This window comes from Alosa pseudoharengus, unplaced genomic scaffold (assembly GCF_046254945.1).
Source record: "Alosa pseudoharengus isolate Yale_2024_CS ecotype anadromous, Long Island Sound unplaced genomic scaffold, YU_APseudo_1.1 YU_APseudo_1.1_scf_9, whole genome shotgun sequence".
Taxonomy (NCBI): domain Eukaryota; kingdom Metazoa; phylum Chordata; class Actinopteri; order Clupeiformes; family Clupeidae; genus Alosa; species Alosa pseudoharengus.
This window is the reverse complement of record NW_027468881.1, coordinates 29,783,640-29,800,470: the sequence shown is the minus strand read 5'-3', so window position 1 is coordinate 29,800,470 and position 16,831 is coordinate 29,783,640. Positions and strand designations below refer to the sequence as shown.

General features: G+C 42.3%; 1 protein-coding gene across 1 annotated transcript in view; it reads right to left on the bottom strand.

The window, feature by feature from the left end:
- Nucleotides 1–16,831, bottom strand: part of slc9a8 (solute carrier family 9 member 8) — a gene marked incomplete in the record, with an annotated part of 42,864 nt that overhangs the window by 10,502 nt on the left and 15,531 nt on the right. Inside the window, 7 exon segments of the mRNA XM_076276165.1 lie at nt 433–515; nt 922–1,038; nt 1,939–2,044; nt 2,683–2,821; nt 15,685–15,828; nt 16,391–16,425; nt 16,757–16,831. The exon segment at nt 16,757–16,831 is cut by the window's right edge and continues 27 nt beyond it. Coding sequence (XP_076132280.1) covers nt 433–515; nt 922–1,038; nt 1,939–2,044; nt 2,683–2,821; nt 15,685–15,828; nt 16,391–16,425; nt 16,757–16,831 — 699 coding nt within the window.

The window sequence follows — 16,831 nt, the reverse complement described above, 5'->3', positions numbered from 1 at the left end:
CTTTTTCATTTCATTACTCATACTCATAGTTCATCATTAATAAATTAAACTGTATGTCTGGACACTTTGGGTCTGGCCTCAATGGGTCTTAGAAGAGAACATGTTGATATGGGAAGTTAAGACTATTTAGAACTATTGAGTTAACAGAATACTGCATGTGCAATGTGAAACACAAGCACATATTTTGCATAGCAACACGCCTGATGGGTCTGTGAGGAGCTTCATAGAGCTGCTGCACTGACCATCAAGGGTCTTGTTACAGCTGAATTCTCTCTCTCTCTCTCAGCTGAATTCTCTCTCTCTCTCTCTCTCTCTCTCTCTCTCTTTCTCTCTCTCAGCTGAATTCTCTCTCTCTCTCTAAATCTTTTTCATCTGTGTTTGTTCCGGGAGTAAGGCCGGAGGAACCCCTAGCTGTGGAGGACCAACACCTACAATGCACCAGATGACGAAGGAGAACTCAAATTTGTGTGGGAAGCTGAATATGGACAGGCCCAGGAAGGCAAACACACACGTTTCTGTAAAGACAAACAGGAAGAGGGTCAGACTGTTAACAGGTTAACAACATTTTTTTTTTCTATATTTCTGAGATAATTTTACTGTACAATAAACAAGAGGCGGCCAACAGCAATAAAAAAAGAGCGACAGTGAAACTCATAAAAATAAAGGGAAAACCAAGTAGAAAAGACAGAAGTAAACAATGGAAATTCCAGACACTTTAGGAGAAACAGTAAAGAAGAAACAGGGTGGTAGTAAAATACAGAAGAACAGAGGAACAAATCTATGTTTGAGTATGTGTGTGTGAGTTTTGTGTGTATGTGTGTGTCTCTCAGTATATCACAGTGTGTGTGTGTGTGTGTGTGTGTGTGTGTGTGTGTGTGTATGTGTGTTTGTGTGTGTGTGTGTGTGTATGCGTTAACTGACCACACATGAAGGCCACGGTGCGCAGGGTCTGTTGCATGAGGATCTGTGTGACAGGAGACAGATTGTGATGGGTGTAGTGAGACATGACAATCCCTGAGAACAGAATGGCCATGATACCTGCAGTAGAGAGATGAGGAGGGGAGAGAGAGAGAGAGAGAGAGAGAGAGAGAGAGAGAGAGAGAGAGAGAGGGAGAGAGACAAATAGTGAGATAAATAGAAGGGGTGGCAAAGGTTTAAGGAGAGAGAGAAAAAGAGAGAGAGAGAGAGAGAGAGAGAGAGAGAGAGGGAGAGAGTTCAGTGAGTACAGAGTACACATAGCATGAAAACATTTAGCAATCTAGATAATGTACATAGCAAAGCATAAATCAATGAATCTTCTATTCTGGGACAAACTTTGAAAGAGAGGGAAAAAAACAAAGGGGAAGAGAAATTGGTCCATCAAACAAATTGCATAAACATTTAAAGACACACTTGAATAGGAGGGCAGAAGTAGGAGGCCACTGTCTGAGAATTGGAACCACTCCAGAATTAAACAGTTTCTTCTCTCTCCCCCATGCCACGCCCATCAACAAGCTTCATAAAACTCGGGATTGGTAGATTTTGCACACAGACACACAAAGAGATTAATGTCACGCTAATCTCGACCATCTAACACAAAACCTTAGTGGCAGTAGTGATGGGAGATTAAAAGAAAGAGTAAAGAACAATAAAGGAATTTAAAATACATTTGCTATACAGTAATTTCCTGTGCATTAGCCACATTTTGTATAAGCTGCGGGACAAGTTCAAAGAAACAAACTCATATTAATACCATATTAGCTGCTCACGTGTATTAACCTCATGGCTTTTTAATAAGAAATTTTGCAAAATCAATGTATATGCGGCGGTTAATAGTTCAAATTACGGATAAAGCAACAAAGCAATTCATATCAATTCAATTTCATATCTCTTCTTCTTAATCTACTAGGGCAGCGGTGAGATGTAAATGTACCGGTTAAGGGAGTGAACCTTTCTTACCAGAGAGCTTGATCCCCTCTGCCAGGCCGTAGGGGAGGTAGGCAAAGATGATCATCATCCCAAACTCCAGAGACGGAGTCTTTCTCAGGTCAAAGTGCTTCAGACTCTGAGCACAGAACAGTCAAGGACCACACTCAAAAACAGACACACTTATCGCACACTCATGATGTGTACTGGTGTATTAAACATGTATATGCATGTGTATGCAAATTGCCATTGTTTAAAATATTACTTTAGTTATGCAAACTGTGGGTCCAGGAGGAGCATTATTACATTGTACACAAGCACAGTACACACAAAACAGTGAACCTTTGACCCTCACATACACACAGTGTATTCACACACAGACACACACCCAGAGACTCAGTCTCCACAACACAAACACACACACACACATACAGAGACTCAGTCTCCACAAGAGACACACACACACACACACACACAGACACAGACACACATAGACACACACACACACACAGACACACACACACACACAGACACACACACACACACACACACACACACAGACTCAGTCTCCACAAGACACACACACACACACACACACACACACACACACACACACACACACACACACACACACACAGACACAGAGACACACACACACACAGACACAGAGACAGAGACACACACACACACACACACACACACACACACAGACACAGAGACACACACACACACACACACACACAGACACACACACACACACATACACAGAGAGGATACGACGGCCGAGATGAGGCCTGTGAGTGTGCCCAGTGCGGCCGAGCCAAAGAACATCTTGAGGAAGTAGCCCAGTGCCTGGAGGAAGGTCTCCCAGCCTGTCACCGACGAGTTGTCAGAGCCAGCGAAGCCCTCGGCAGTGCTGCGTGGAACAGAAATAACACCAACAACATGAACGCTGCAGTCATACAGTATGTAGGACACCACTGTAAATGCTATGCATGATAATGGATGTATACAACAAGATGTATTGAAATAAAAACAACACAATATTGAGTTGTTCGTCATCCCAGAGCATTACAGATCAACAACACCATGAGCAACTCCTCCATATGTACTGTAGAACACCATTATAAATGGGCAATTCCATGGTTTTCAAGTTTTTTGTAACATCCATGACGCCAATAAAATGTGATGGTATGGTATGATGTGAATGATTACATGAAATTTGAGCATTTGCAATTTTTGGCTGAAGAATGTACATGAGAAAAAATGCACAAAAAATGAATGTCATCATTCACATCATACAAATGCCAAGGCATTTCACTGGTGTTATGGATGTGACAAAAAGTCAATTTTCCGTGGAATTGCCCAAATACAAAACATGACATGTTATTGAAAAACACATAATAGTGACTCACCACTGTATGACATATATTTACATGAGGGGGACAAAAATGGAAAATACGGGAAAATAAGCTAATTTCCATATAAAAATTAATTCTGTTGTCAAAAACTAATTTTCTACATAATTCCTTAAACTACACATGGATTCTACTGTAGCTCTGTTTCCCTTCATCTGTAAAGAGATATGGTCATGGATCCCTGCACTCTTCCCACACTTCCAGACTGTGCCCAGCAGAGGGCACACAAGCGTCATCAGACAGCCTACAAACATGAGCCTGACACACCTCAGCCAATGCCTGATAAACCCAAAACAGCGTGCTGCTCATTCACTTCCTTCAAATGTTCCTAGAGGGATACATGCCCGTAATCATGATAGTATAATGTCATCAACAAGGCAAGACAAAATACTATTTTATCTCACATGCCAATATAGAACATTATATCAGATAACACAGTCTTTACGAATACAAGTAATTTTCTCATGATACCACATCTAAGCAAATATGCTGAGGAACAAGGTGTGTATGTGTGTTTCACAGAGAGCTCGCTAAGAAAAACATGTCACCCATGTGACAGTATAGAGAGAGAGAGACACACACACAGGCTTCCCAAAGCTTCTACTATTGTTGCTGCTGTTACTGATGGCGATGCCGTGCTTCAGGCAGTTAAGTGTGGGTGAACTAGTGCATGAATAAGTAATATTAGGAGTGATCTGACCGTTGCTGTGTGGAAACCAGGGGTGTGTATGTGTGTGTGTGTGTGTGTGTGTATGTGTGTGGGCGGAGAGTAGTGCATCGGGTGATCGTGTGGACAGACAATGCGAGACAGAAACTGGAGAAGACGCTCTCCAGGAACCGAGGCACGGTTATCAGGGCAGGAGACGGGAAGGGTACTGCTACGGCTACAGTGACGGTTGCTTAAGAGGCGCTAACAGCAGCAAACCACCGCAGCACCAGGGCCCATTCATTATGAATGGGCATCGCATTCCCCTCAGGGACGGCAGGCAGGGCAGCTGCCAAGGGGTGTGTGTTATGAGTGCTGTTTAAATTAGCCAAGGGTGTTAGTACTACAGGCTGTAAACACTAGTGTTAATTTTGTCACCTATTTTTAATTTAGTCTTAGTCTTGTGACGAAATGTCCTTTTTAGTCTATGTCATATTTAGTCATTCAAATATCATTTTTGTTAGTCAAGTTTTAGTCAACTAAAAGTCTCGTCATTTTAGTCTAGTTTAGTCAAAAGAAAACTAAAGCTATCTTAGTCTTAGTCGGTTTTAGTCAAAACATTTTAGTCTTTTTTTTATAACAAATTATTTCTGATGACCATTTCAGTCAAATAGTGTTTCACACATCTCAATTTTGTAACAATATTGTGTGTCCACAGGGCTACTCGTCTGTTATAATTACTCATTCTGATTTTTTGTCAGTCAGTATGTTTACATGCACAGGTAAGTCGAGCTACAGTTATAGCTCGGCTGGGATTTGACCATAGACAGTAAAAGATTTGACTGGACCATTGTCATGATCTTCGTAGACCAGTGTTTCACAAAGTGTGGTCCGGGGACCACTGGTGGTCCGCAAGCTATCCCAAGTGGTCCGCGAGCAGACGTGGTAAAATATAATATAGATGAGTTGTTTGCAATATTAAACCAACTTGTATGTAAATTCAAACAGTTCTACAACACTGTCTATGTCAGATATGCCAGTTTAAATCATATAGTCCTCTGACACAATTAAGCAAAGTGCAAAGACAATAAGCAAGAGTATTGTGTAGGCTAATATACTGCTAGGTCTATTTTAAAAAACATTTTAGCTAGGTGGTCCGTGCGTTTCTTTTTTATTGATTAGTTAAGTGGTCCTTCATCTGAAAAAGTTTGAGAAACACTGTCTTAGACCCAAGTATAAATGTTTTACTCCGCCACACTAGATGGCGATATGCGCCCAAACGCAACACAAACTCTCCATCTTAGCTAACTTGCTAGCAAACTTTCCATATTAGCTTACTTGCTAGCAAACTTTGCATCATCAGTGTAACTAAATAAAGAGTTGACATTACTTGCTGAACATTTTCGTATGGACATTCTGGGGGATGTTAATTTGTATATGTATGAGAGAAGCTTCAACTTCTGGGTATGTAGCATTGTGGCATAAAGCCTAGGTAGTTAGCTTGCTAATTGGCATAAATCTCGTGTTCTTGTTCCATGTAGTTTCGTGCTGCAGCCACAGGGTTGCAGCAACAGCACGTAGACTAGCCTACAGGAAAGCTGCTGTGCATGAACCATGAACTCATTCGGAATATTTTGAACACGTAACAGCTATTCTGTCTTCTCATTTTGTAGATGAAAATTAAGAGAGATTTTATCTTAGTTTTTATTTCATGCAAAACATTTTAGTCTTGTCTTTTTTCGTCAACAATAATGCATCTTAAGATAGTCTTAGTCAGTGTTTCAGGACATGTGCAGTCTCGTCATCGTCTCGTCTTAGTCATGGAAAAAAAGGTTGTTGACGAACATTTTACCTCTCGTCTCGTCTGATGAAATGAACACTAGTAAACACACACACACACACACACACACACACACACACACACACACACACAAGCATAAACTTGCAAAAACGCCACACATACCTGCATGCACACTCCCAGAATCCTTAGAATAGCTGTTAATTCTATAATATCATGCATTGGGAACACTGCACATTCAATTTCAAATCAAAAATTGATCAAGTTTGTGTTATACCTTTACAGAAAGTGAAGAAAAAGGAATGTTAGGCTTTTCAAAAAAAATAACAGCATTTTCGATATCACTCCACAAGTTTTCTAAAGAAAAATGCAAACACTGCTATTTTTTTGAACAGTTTAACATTCCTTTTTCTTCACTTTCTGGATGGAAACTGGCATGAGTAGGCTTTCGGTAAGGTAAAAGCAACGAACGGAATGCAGTGTTGAAACGTGTATGAAACATGTTAAATATGCAAACACTGACACAAGCTCTGAGGCCTGACTTGATCGTCCAGCCTGACCAGTCCGCCTGCATCTAATGAAGCGGCACAGCTTACTCAAGGCAGATAGTGTGTCAATTTACCAGGAATCTCTACACACCCTACAAACGCACACGGACACAATCCTGGATCCTATATGATTACTACGACATTCCAAGTAAAGTGAAACTCTACCTCAGGGGCAATTATCCTAACCTGACTCTCGCCAGATGAATTTCGTTCTGCCTAGCTCCACTCATCCATCTGGGACCAATCCATTGGAGTGTTGCTTCAGAAGGCTGGGCCTAATCAAAAAATGCTTGCATATGATTGAATAAGCCACTTGTCCGTCATCTATTGACGTGCTACTTCAACCACTCACATCGAAGCCAACCCGTGACGCTGATAACAGTCTCACAGTCGCTTCTACGCTATGTCGCATCTATGACACTCCCGCCCTGCGTCCTGATTGGCTGTACCATAAAATCTGGTGCAGAAATCACTCTCAATGGAAGAGGTCCCAGATGGATGTGAGTGAAGCTAGGCGGAGCTAGCGGAACGAAATTCATCTGGCGAGTCAGGTTACAATTATCCTGAGAGCTGCAATCAAAATGCTCAACGCGATGCCTTTGTAGCAACAAACTCTGATTCCCTCTTGTCTCCACAGACCAGGTTGTGAGGGAAGGCCACTTTAAGTTTATTCAAACATGGTAAATCCTGCGGTTCAGGCTCCTGGGCTGTAGCCCGTAGGCCTCAGAGAGCTCAATGACATAAGCTTGGCCTGAGCTTGAGTGAAAAGCTAATGCAAACAAATGGAAAGCCTATAGTTAACGCTCGCTAACTAGCCACACAGGTTCCGGACACAGAGTCCACAGAGGTATGGAGGCAGCCTATGATGGGGCAGAGACCTGACGCTAATGCTAACAGGCCACAGATGGTCCTGTCTGACATTACCTTACACTGAGTATGCAACAGCAAACAGGAAGCCTGTGTTGGGGGTCATCCCTATGTTCCCCAGGTCCTATGTTCCCCGGGTCCTATGTTTCCCGCTCGGGGTTAGGGTTAGGATGAGGGTTAGAGTTATGGTTAGGGTTTTAAAAAAAGGGTCCTATGTTCCCCGGTCCCATACAAAGCGGGGAACATAGGATCCAGGGAACATAGGACCCGGGGAACATAGGTACGCTCCCCTGTGTTGGAGCAGGGCGCTAATGCTAGCGTTCCTGTTTTAAAGCAAGCCATTAAGTGTACAGTGCAGTGACATGCTGTCTTAGAGCCTGTGGTATGTGGAGCGTTCAGCATCATGAAAGTAGCATGTGCTGGGGTAGCAAGCTAATGCTAACACTGAGAAGGCCTAAAGCATAAAAGCACCTTTTTTAGCTTCTCCTGCCGTGCATTTCACCACAGACAGAAAGAAAGAAAGAAAGAAAGAAAGAAAGATTATGAAATAGAGAAAGGGAAGGAAAAGAGATGGATGGAGAGATGAAGTGAGAAAAGAGGGAAAGAAAAAGGGCAAGAAGAGCGGAAACAAAAGGGCAAATGCTGAACCAGAATAGAGGAGAAAGTGACATTTACAATACATGTGTGCGCTACAGGAATGTTGTACGCAGGTCTGAGTGAGTGTGTGTGTGTGTGTGTGTGTGTGTGTGTGTGTGTGTGTGTGTGTGTGTGTGTGTGTGTGTGTGTGTGTGTGGTATCGTCTTAGCTTGTTACCTTGTTGCCCCAGAAAATAACATCTACCCCAAAAAGCAAATGCAAATGCAAATACCAATGTATGCAGATGCATGCAAGTGAGCAACTGTGTGTGTCTGAGTGTGTCCATCTGTGTGTATGCATAGTTTACAGCACGGGCTATAGTTTTGCACAATTTGAAGCAGAAATATACACCAAATGTTAAAACAAGTTGGTGAGGTCTTGGGTAGGCTATGTTATTCACCTATTCAGATTCTGTAGAATATCTGCCTTTTGGAGATTATGATCGATCGTCTATTGACAGTGATAGTCACGGTTTGTCTGTGAATGGAGGTGCGTCTCTGCGTGTATACGACGGTGCCCACTATAGCATACCATGCTTATTTCGACCCTCTGCCCAACATAGCTGGAGGTGGCAGTGCTAATCGTGATGATAGTGTCCGTAATGGACGTGGTACAGACAGCAGAGGTAGTAAAAATAGGGCTCTGAAGAACTACAAAGTCACCCGCGATAGGAACTGATTTGACCAGGCTACTTTATTGAGTGCCTATAATAACGGTTTGTGGTTATAGTAATAGTTTACTTTTGTTGGCTTACATCTTAGGCCTACTGTTTTCCTGTTCATTTGTTATGTGGGTAATATGACAAAAAAGAAGGTAAACCTGCTCAAATATGTTCAACATATGGGAATTGAGATGATAAAAATGCCCAGGAGGGGGGGCAATATTGACAACTTACTTCTCAAACGTGAACTATATTGGATTTACACCCTGGACACTATGGCACCAAGGGGTATGAATGAGGACTTTAATATCAGACCGTTCCTGTAACTATTTTAATGACTATGTGGTGGCTAACTGAAAATCTTTAAATAATGGTACTTCTGTTTGGTGTTCTTCTGTTTTCCCTTTGGAAGTGAGTAAAGAATGTAGCAAAAGTTTTTAACATGATGCTGTATTGTAGTCTCCTGGATAAAAATAGTAACCTTGTGATTATATAGACACCTTATCATGCTTACTTGAAATTATGATGGCGATAGGGCCTGATGCTATGTCAAGTACTCTGAATAGACTTCTTTGTACACTCTAAGACGTGTTTTAGAAAGAACTTCAAAATATGTACTTATGTTTGTATGTATGTATATATGTGTATATGTATCTATTTTCTGTATATTTTTTGTATATTTGGTAGAGACTGGTGTAGTGTGGTGAAAAATATTTGTGGATGTCTGTTGGTACCTTGGGATGCACCTCTCTGCAGTGGGTGTGCCTTCCAATCAGAACTTGATTGATATATCATGTGACCCTTTCTACCTAATAAGTATGAATAAGTACGTGTGTCTATCTTGATTCAAGTCTGATGAAGAGCGTGTAGCTCGAAAAACGTTCACTTGGTGACATTAAAAGATAAAGCAAAACGGGAGCAAGTGTGCGGACATTCAATTTTGTTTTTTTGACCCTCTGAATGCACGCCAAGTTTCGTGGAATTCCGTTCATGGGGGGCCACACAATAAATTAATTTATGTTACTGTACCCCAACTGGCCTGTAGGTGGCCGGAGACAGTTTTCTGTGAATATCTCGAGAACCGTAGGGCCTAGGAGGACCACCTTTTTTTGTATGTTGGACTTAAGGGGCCATGTCAACCCATCCCATTTCCACTTATTTCATATATAGCGCCACCTATTTAAAAATTAAAAAGCAAAGAATTAGGTGTTTTAATCACAATATCTCTGGCTGACATGGTCAAAACTGCACGAAATTGAAAGTGTAGGATCATTATGACACCCTCCGAATGCATGCCAAGTTTCGTGAACTTTCGTTCATGGGGGGCCATACAATAAAATAATTTATGTGTACATTTAGTGACCGTACACCAACAGTGTTTTCTGTAAATATATCTTGAGAACCGTAGGGCCTAGGATGACCATTTTTTTGCGTATGTTTGCCTCCAGGGGTCATGTTAACCAATTCCATATGCACACATGTGCATAAACAGATATTCACACACATACATTCACAGTAATCATGCCAGGGCTCCAGAGTGCGACCAATTTGGTCGCATATGCGACCCAATTTTTCAAAAGTGCGACTAAAAAAAATCGGAGGTCGCACCGGTGCAACCAGCTATTCGAGAGAGGAAAAAGTGTCCGCATTGAAACTCTACCTTTGGTTCAATAACAGACACATATTTGGCCAATATCGTGGTTTAAACAAATCACAGATAGTGAAGGGTGGGACCTCCCCTCTGATTGGCCGTGGCCCAGTGCCTGTGTGTAAATTTGAAAATGTGTGTGCTGCAGAGAGAGAGAGAGAGAGAGAGGTCAGAGACCCGTCAGATAAACAGAGTGGATGCAGTTGCATTACAGTGTGGTCACATAGGCCGAGATAAATGTCCCCTCTCCCCACTGCCTTTCGGCGGCTGGCTTTAGTTTATCGTTGCCTACGATAGGCCTAGTGAAACTTCCCTTCACCAAGTTCAGTCCGAAATAATTATTTACCAGAAAAATAGTTTGAACGTAAACCCGACGTACAGGAATGCCACTTGCGCCAAATTTATAGGAGTCATTGCAGATAAAAGATGTCTTAAAATTGCGAATAATGCATACAAGGCCTTCCCGAACGACAGAGATACAGATATCGCCGAAAAGGAGTGCGTCATTGACCGCAGTTACATGCAGGGAGTAACCCGGTTTTCAACAGCAATATTCGTTTTGCGCGCGAGTTGTGTAAACTCATTCTGATGGCATCAATCAATTTAATCCGGTATTTGGCGCAAACCAAATATCGCTGCTACATTTAAAGCCCAAATATTCCCTGCATGTATAACTGTGGTCATTGTGTACGGTGAATTGAATGGACACATTTAGATCGAGCATGGCAAGTCATTGCAATAGCCTATAATAATAAGCCTACCATTTCGTTACTGCATTAACCATAGTGATGTTCTTATTGAAAATTTAAAAATACTAAAATTAAAAAGTAAATTGCATTGTGGGGTTGTCAAATTATTATTGCAATCATTATTGCAAAATCACATAAAAATCCCCCAGGCTACTTGGAACATCTCTTTAAATTGTGCTCAAATACATTTCTATGGAAGATGCTAGCCTGACGAGCTGGTTTAGCCAAGGCCTAAAGATCATGAAGGATAGTATGTAAGACATTGAGCCATGAGATGTGCAGTTTGAAGCCCTTAAAAGACACTGTTCATTTACTCACTGTTATTTTTATTTAATTCATCTTGAGATGTTTTAAGTTTCAATTTCAGCTCAGTGGAGCACTTAAAGCACCAACACTTCATTAAGTTACTTTTCTTGTAGAATTGTAAATCATAAGTCATAGGACAACCTATATAGGACAGTAATTAAGGAAGAAAAGTGAACCTGCTGCGGTGTTAAATGCGATGTGGTTGAAAATTTGGGTGCACCTAACTTTTGTGCTGGTGCACCTAAGAAAAAAAGTTAGGCGCACCAGTGCAACCAGTGCAAAAAGTTAGTCTGGAGCCCTGCATGCGTATGCCACATACACACACAGTAGATGTACGCATGCATGCACATGCACACACACAGGCACATCCACAAGCACATGCACGCACGCATACACACACACACACACATACACAAACACGTACACACACAAATGCACACAATTCAACAATTTCTCTAAATTATGAACAGGAAAGATGGGGATGGGGTTATATAAAATGTATTTCTAAAATGTAAATCTATGAACTAATCATGTTTTGGTACTTGTTGTCTAGCAGATACCAGTGAGAATTGAGTGTGCATAATCCAATTCAGTGAGACAGTTAGAATCATATACCGTACGCCTTTCACCTTTTGTTTTTAGCCAGCAGCCAGACCAGCAGATACCCTGACTTTGCTGAATTACTGAAGCTAAGCAGGAACAAAGGAGGAAATGAACACAATTTGCCAAGTGTGACTTATGGAAAAAATGTGCCGGACTGGGCGGTAGTCATATTTTGTACCGCTCTGCGGTACATCTAGTTTATCATTATTTTATTTATAAGCTAAGGTTGCTAGCACAGGTGTCTAAAAAGAGATAAAAGACTTGCACTTTCTGTTTGCAGTTTTGTGTTATAGTATTTTTTTATTTTATTTTTTTGGGGGGGGGGGGTATTGCATTTTCATAAATAGACATTCTTTTTTTGTATTATTCTTGAACACTGACGTGGCCCTCCAATCAGTTGACATTGGCAGAAGTGGCCCTCAGCTCATTTGAGTTTGAGACCCCTGACATAATCCCTTAGAAAGAGAGGAAAAAGTCCGCAACACCAGTATATGCTCCCAATAGTTATGTTTTTATTACCGTTACGTTTCGCCACATCTGATGAAGGGCTTGAGCTGGCCCGAAACGTCACGGTAATAAACACTATTGGGAGCATATACTGGTGTTGTGGACTTTTTCCTCTCTTTCTCATTGTCATTTTTTTGTCCAGCATCCAGGATCAGACTTGGATGTGTGTGTGTTTTATCCTCTTTACACTACATAATCCCTTAAACTATACATGGATTCTACTGTAGCTGTTTCCCTTCATCTGTTAAGAGATACGGTCATGGATCCCTGCACTTCCAGCAGAGGGCACACAAGCGATATCAGACAGCCTACAAACATGAGCCTGACACACCTCAGCCAATGCCTGATAAACTCGTTCCCCAGCATGCTGCTCCTTCACTTCCTTCAAATGTTCCTATAAGGATACATGCCCGTAATCATGATAGTAATATGTCATCAACAAGGCAAGACAAAATACTATTTTATCTCACATGCCAATATAGAACATTAGATCAGATAACACAGTCTTTACGAATACAAGTAATTTTCTCATGATACCACATCTAAGCAAATATGCTGAGGAACAAGGTGTGTATGAGTGTTTCACAGAGAGCTCGCTAAGAAAAACATGTCACCCATGTGACAGTATAGAGAGAGAGAGAGAGACACACACACACACACACACACAGGCTTCCCAAAGCTTCTACTAGTGTTGCTGCTGTTACTGATGGCGATGCATGAATAAGTAATGTTAGGAGTTGTCTGACTGTTGCTGTGTGGAAACCAGGGGTGTGTATGTGTGTGTGTGTGTGTGTGTGTGTATGTGTGTGGGCGGAGAGTAGTGCATCGGGTGACCGTGTGGACAGACAATGCGAGACAGAAACTGGAGAAGACGCTCTCCAGGAACCGAGGCACGGTTATCAGGGCAGGAGACGGGAAGGGTACTGCTACGGCTACAGTGACGGTTGCTTAAGAGGCGCTAACAGCAGCAAACCACCGCAGCACCAGGGCCCATTCATTATGAATGGGCATCGCATTCCCCTCAGGGACGGCAGGCAGGGCAGCTGCCAAGGGGTGTGTGTTATGAGTGCTGTGTAAATTAGCCAAGGGTGTTAGTACTACAGGCTGCACACACACACACACACACACACACACACACACACACACACACACACACACACACACACACACACATAAACTTGCAAAAACGCCACACATACCTGCATGCACACTCCCAGACCTAAACACACACACACACACACACACACACAATACATGTGCACATACATACAGTTGTGTGCAGAATAAAAGCAGTGTGTTTTAAAAAATTTAATAAAGCTCAAAATCCTTAGAATAGCTGTTAATTCCATAATATCAATGCATTGGGAACACGGCACATTCAATTTCAAATCAAAAATTGATCAAGTTTGTGTTATACCTTTACAGAAAGTGAAGAAAAAGGAATGTTAGGCTTTTCAAAAAAATAACAGCATTTTCGATGTCACCCCACAAGTTTTCTAAAGAAAAATGCAAACACTGCTATTTTTTTGAACAGCTTAACATTCCTTTTTCTTCACTTTCTGGATGGAAACTGACATGCGTAGGCTTTCGGTAAGGTAAAAGCAACGACCAAAATGCAGTGTTGAAACATGTGTATAAAACATGACACAAGCTCTGAGGCCTGACTTGATCGTCCAGCCTGACCAGTCCGCCTGCATCTAATGAAGCGGCACAGCTTACTCAAGGCAGATAGTGTGTCGACTTACCAGGAAACTCTACACACCCTAAAAACGCACATGGACACAGTCCTGGATCCTATGTGATTACTACGACATTCCAAGTAAAGTGAAACTCTACCTCAGGGGCAATTATCCTGAGAGCTGCAATCAAAATGCTCAACGCGATGCCTTTGTAGCAACAAACTCTGATTCCCTCTTGTCTCCACAGACCAGGTTGTGAGGGAAGGCCACTTTAAGTTTATTCAAACGTGGTAAATCCTGCGGCTCAGGCTCCTGGGCTGTAGCCCGTAGGCCTCAGAGAGCTCAATGACATAAGCTTGGCCTGAGCTTGAGTGAAAAGCTAATGCAAACAAATGGAAAGCCTAAAGTTAACGCTCGCTAACTAGCCACACAGGTTCTGGACACAGAGTCCACAGAGGTATGGAGGCAGCCTATGATAGGGCAGAGACCTGACGCTAATGCTAACAGGCCACAGATGGTCCTGTCTGACATTACCTTACATTGAGTATGCAACAGCAAACAGGAAGCCTGTGTTGGGGGTCATCCCTATGTTCCCCAGGTCCTATGTTCCCCGGGTCCTATGTTTCCCGCTCGGGGTTAGGGTTAGGATGAGGGTTAGAGTTATGGTTAGGGTTTTAAAAAAAGGGTCCTATGTTCCCCGGTCCCATACAAAGCGGGGAACATAGGATCCAGGGAACATAGGACCCGGGGAACATAGGTACGCTCCCCTGTTTTGGAGCAGGGCGCTAATGCTAGCGTTCCTGTTTTAAAGCAAGCCACTAAGTGTACAGTGCAGTGACATGCTGTCTTAGAGCCTGTGGTATGTGGAGCGTTCAGCATCATGAAAGTAGCATGTGCTGGGGTAGCAAGCTAATGCTAACACTGAGAAGGCCTAAAGCATAAAAGCACCTTTTTTAGCTTCTCCTGCCGTGCATTTCACCACAGACAGAAAGAAAGAAAGAAAGAAAGAAAGAAAGATTATGAAATAGAGAAAGGGAAGGAAAAGAGATGGATGGAGAGATGAAGTGAGAAAAGAGGGAAAGAAAAAGGGCAAGAAGAGCGGAAACAAAAGGGCAAATGCTGAACCAGAATAGAGGAGAAAGTGACATTTACAATACATGTGTGCGCTACAGGAATGTTGTACGCAGGTCTGAGTGAGTGTGTGTGTGTGTGTGTGTGTGTGTGTGTGTGTGTGTGTGTGTGTGTGTCTTGTCTTAGCTTGTTACCTTGTTGCCCCAGAAAATAACATCTACCCCAAAAAGCAAATGCAAAAGCAAATACCAATGTATGCAGATGCATGCAAGTGAGCAACTGTGTGTGTCTGAGTGTGTCCATCTGTGTGTATGCATGCATGTGTGTGGATGTGCATGTGTGTGTGTGTGTGTGCATGCGTGCGTGCGTGCGTGCGTGCGTGCGTGCGTGTGAGAGAGAGAGAGAGAGAGAGAGAGAGAGAGGGAGAGAGAATAGTTCAATACAGATAACATACTTAAAAGACAAAACAGAGGGAAAGAGAGAGAGAGCTACCGAGAGAGAGAGAGAGAGAGAGAGGGGGAGAGAGATGTCATGGTTATGCCAATAATGCATACTGAATAGAACTGAGAAAGACAGCATGAGAAAGAGAGAGAGAGAGAGAGAGAGAGAGAGAGAGAGAGAGAGAGAGAGAGAGAGTCTTACTTGGTGAGGACGATGGAAACAGCGTCGTTGAGGATGCTCTCTCCGAACACCAGCATGTTGAGCACAGGGTCCACGTTGAGGGCATTGAAGATGGCAATGGTGGCCACAGGGTCCACTGCTGAGATGAGCGATCCAAAGGCAAAACTACAGACAAGGGAAATAATAATTGCATACATAAACACACACATACAGACGCACACACACACATAGGTATGAATGTTGAATATATTATTTCTAATAATAGCAGTACACAAATACACTATGAAAGGCTATTTATGCACTATACAGGATGTACTGTTAGCATTAGCAGGGCATTCTAATGAGGGTTTCAGTTTTGCCTATAACCAGCTTGTTTTCTCCTGGGTGACTTGCAGCTTACTGAAGGCAGACATTGGTGCAGTAGTCCTCATAATCTCTTTGCATGACCTTGGCACAGTTTGGCACGATTGGCACAATTTCTGCTAAGCTTCACATGGGAAATAAGAAGGACTAGAGACTGGTATGCTAGGAAGTTAGTGTGCGTGTGACTTCACAAACCCGGAACTTGAGTGTGTCTGCACTCTGCAGACTCCTTTTTCTTTCTTTCACTCACTCACTCACTCGCTCACTCACTCGCTCACTCACTCAAGCATTAATTCCCTTACATGTGAATTCACAAACGTGTTCATTAATCATGCATTCATGAATTCATCTATTCACAAATCACCTGTCAGTCATGGTCATCTTGTAGATCACATCCGCCTGTGAAAGAAATGGAGAAGAGAAGACATTTAAAAAAAATATCTCATCAACATGTTCTTTTTTGTGAAGTTCTTAAAATTGGGTTAAACTCTTAAGGTGATGATACATTGGGCCATGTTTTTAGCAGTGTTGCTGGGCAACCACATAACCAGTTCCTGACGATTTGCCTACTGATGATTAAAGTTCTCCAGAAAAGAAGTTGTTGCCCAATATCAATGGGAACATGCCAGAACCACAATAATGAGGAACATTGCCTAGCAACACAGTTCAAAAAGTTGCCCCTTTAGCTTTAGCGTTAAGTTGTGCTTGGGCTGTGTGCTTGTGAGGTCACCTGGCCCAGGAAATAGATTCCACCTCCCACAATGAAGGCAGAGATGGCAGTTCCAAACACGGCGAAAAGTGTAAT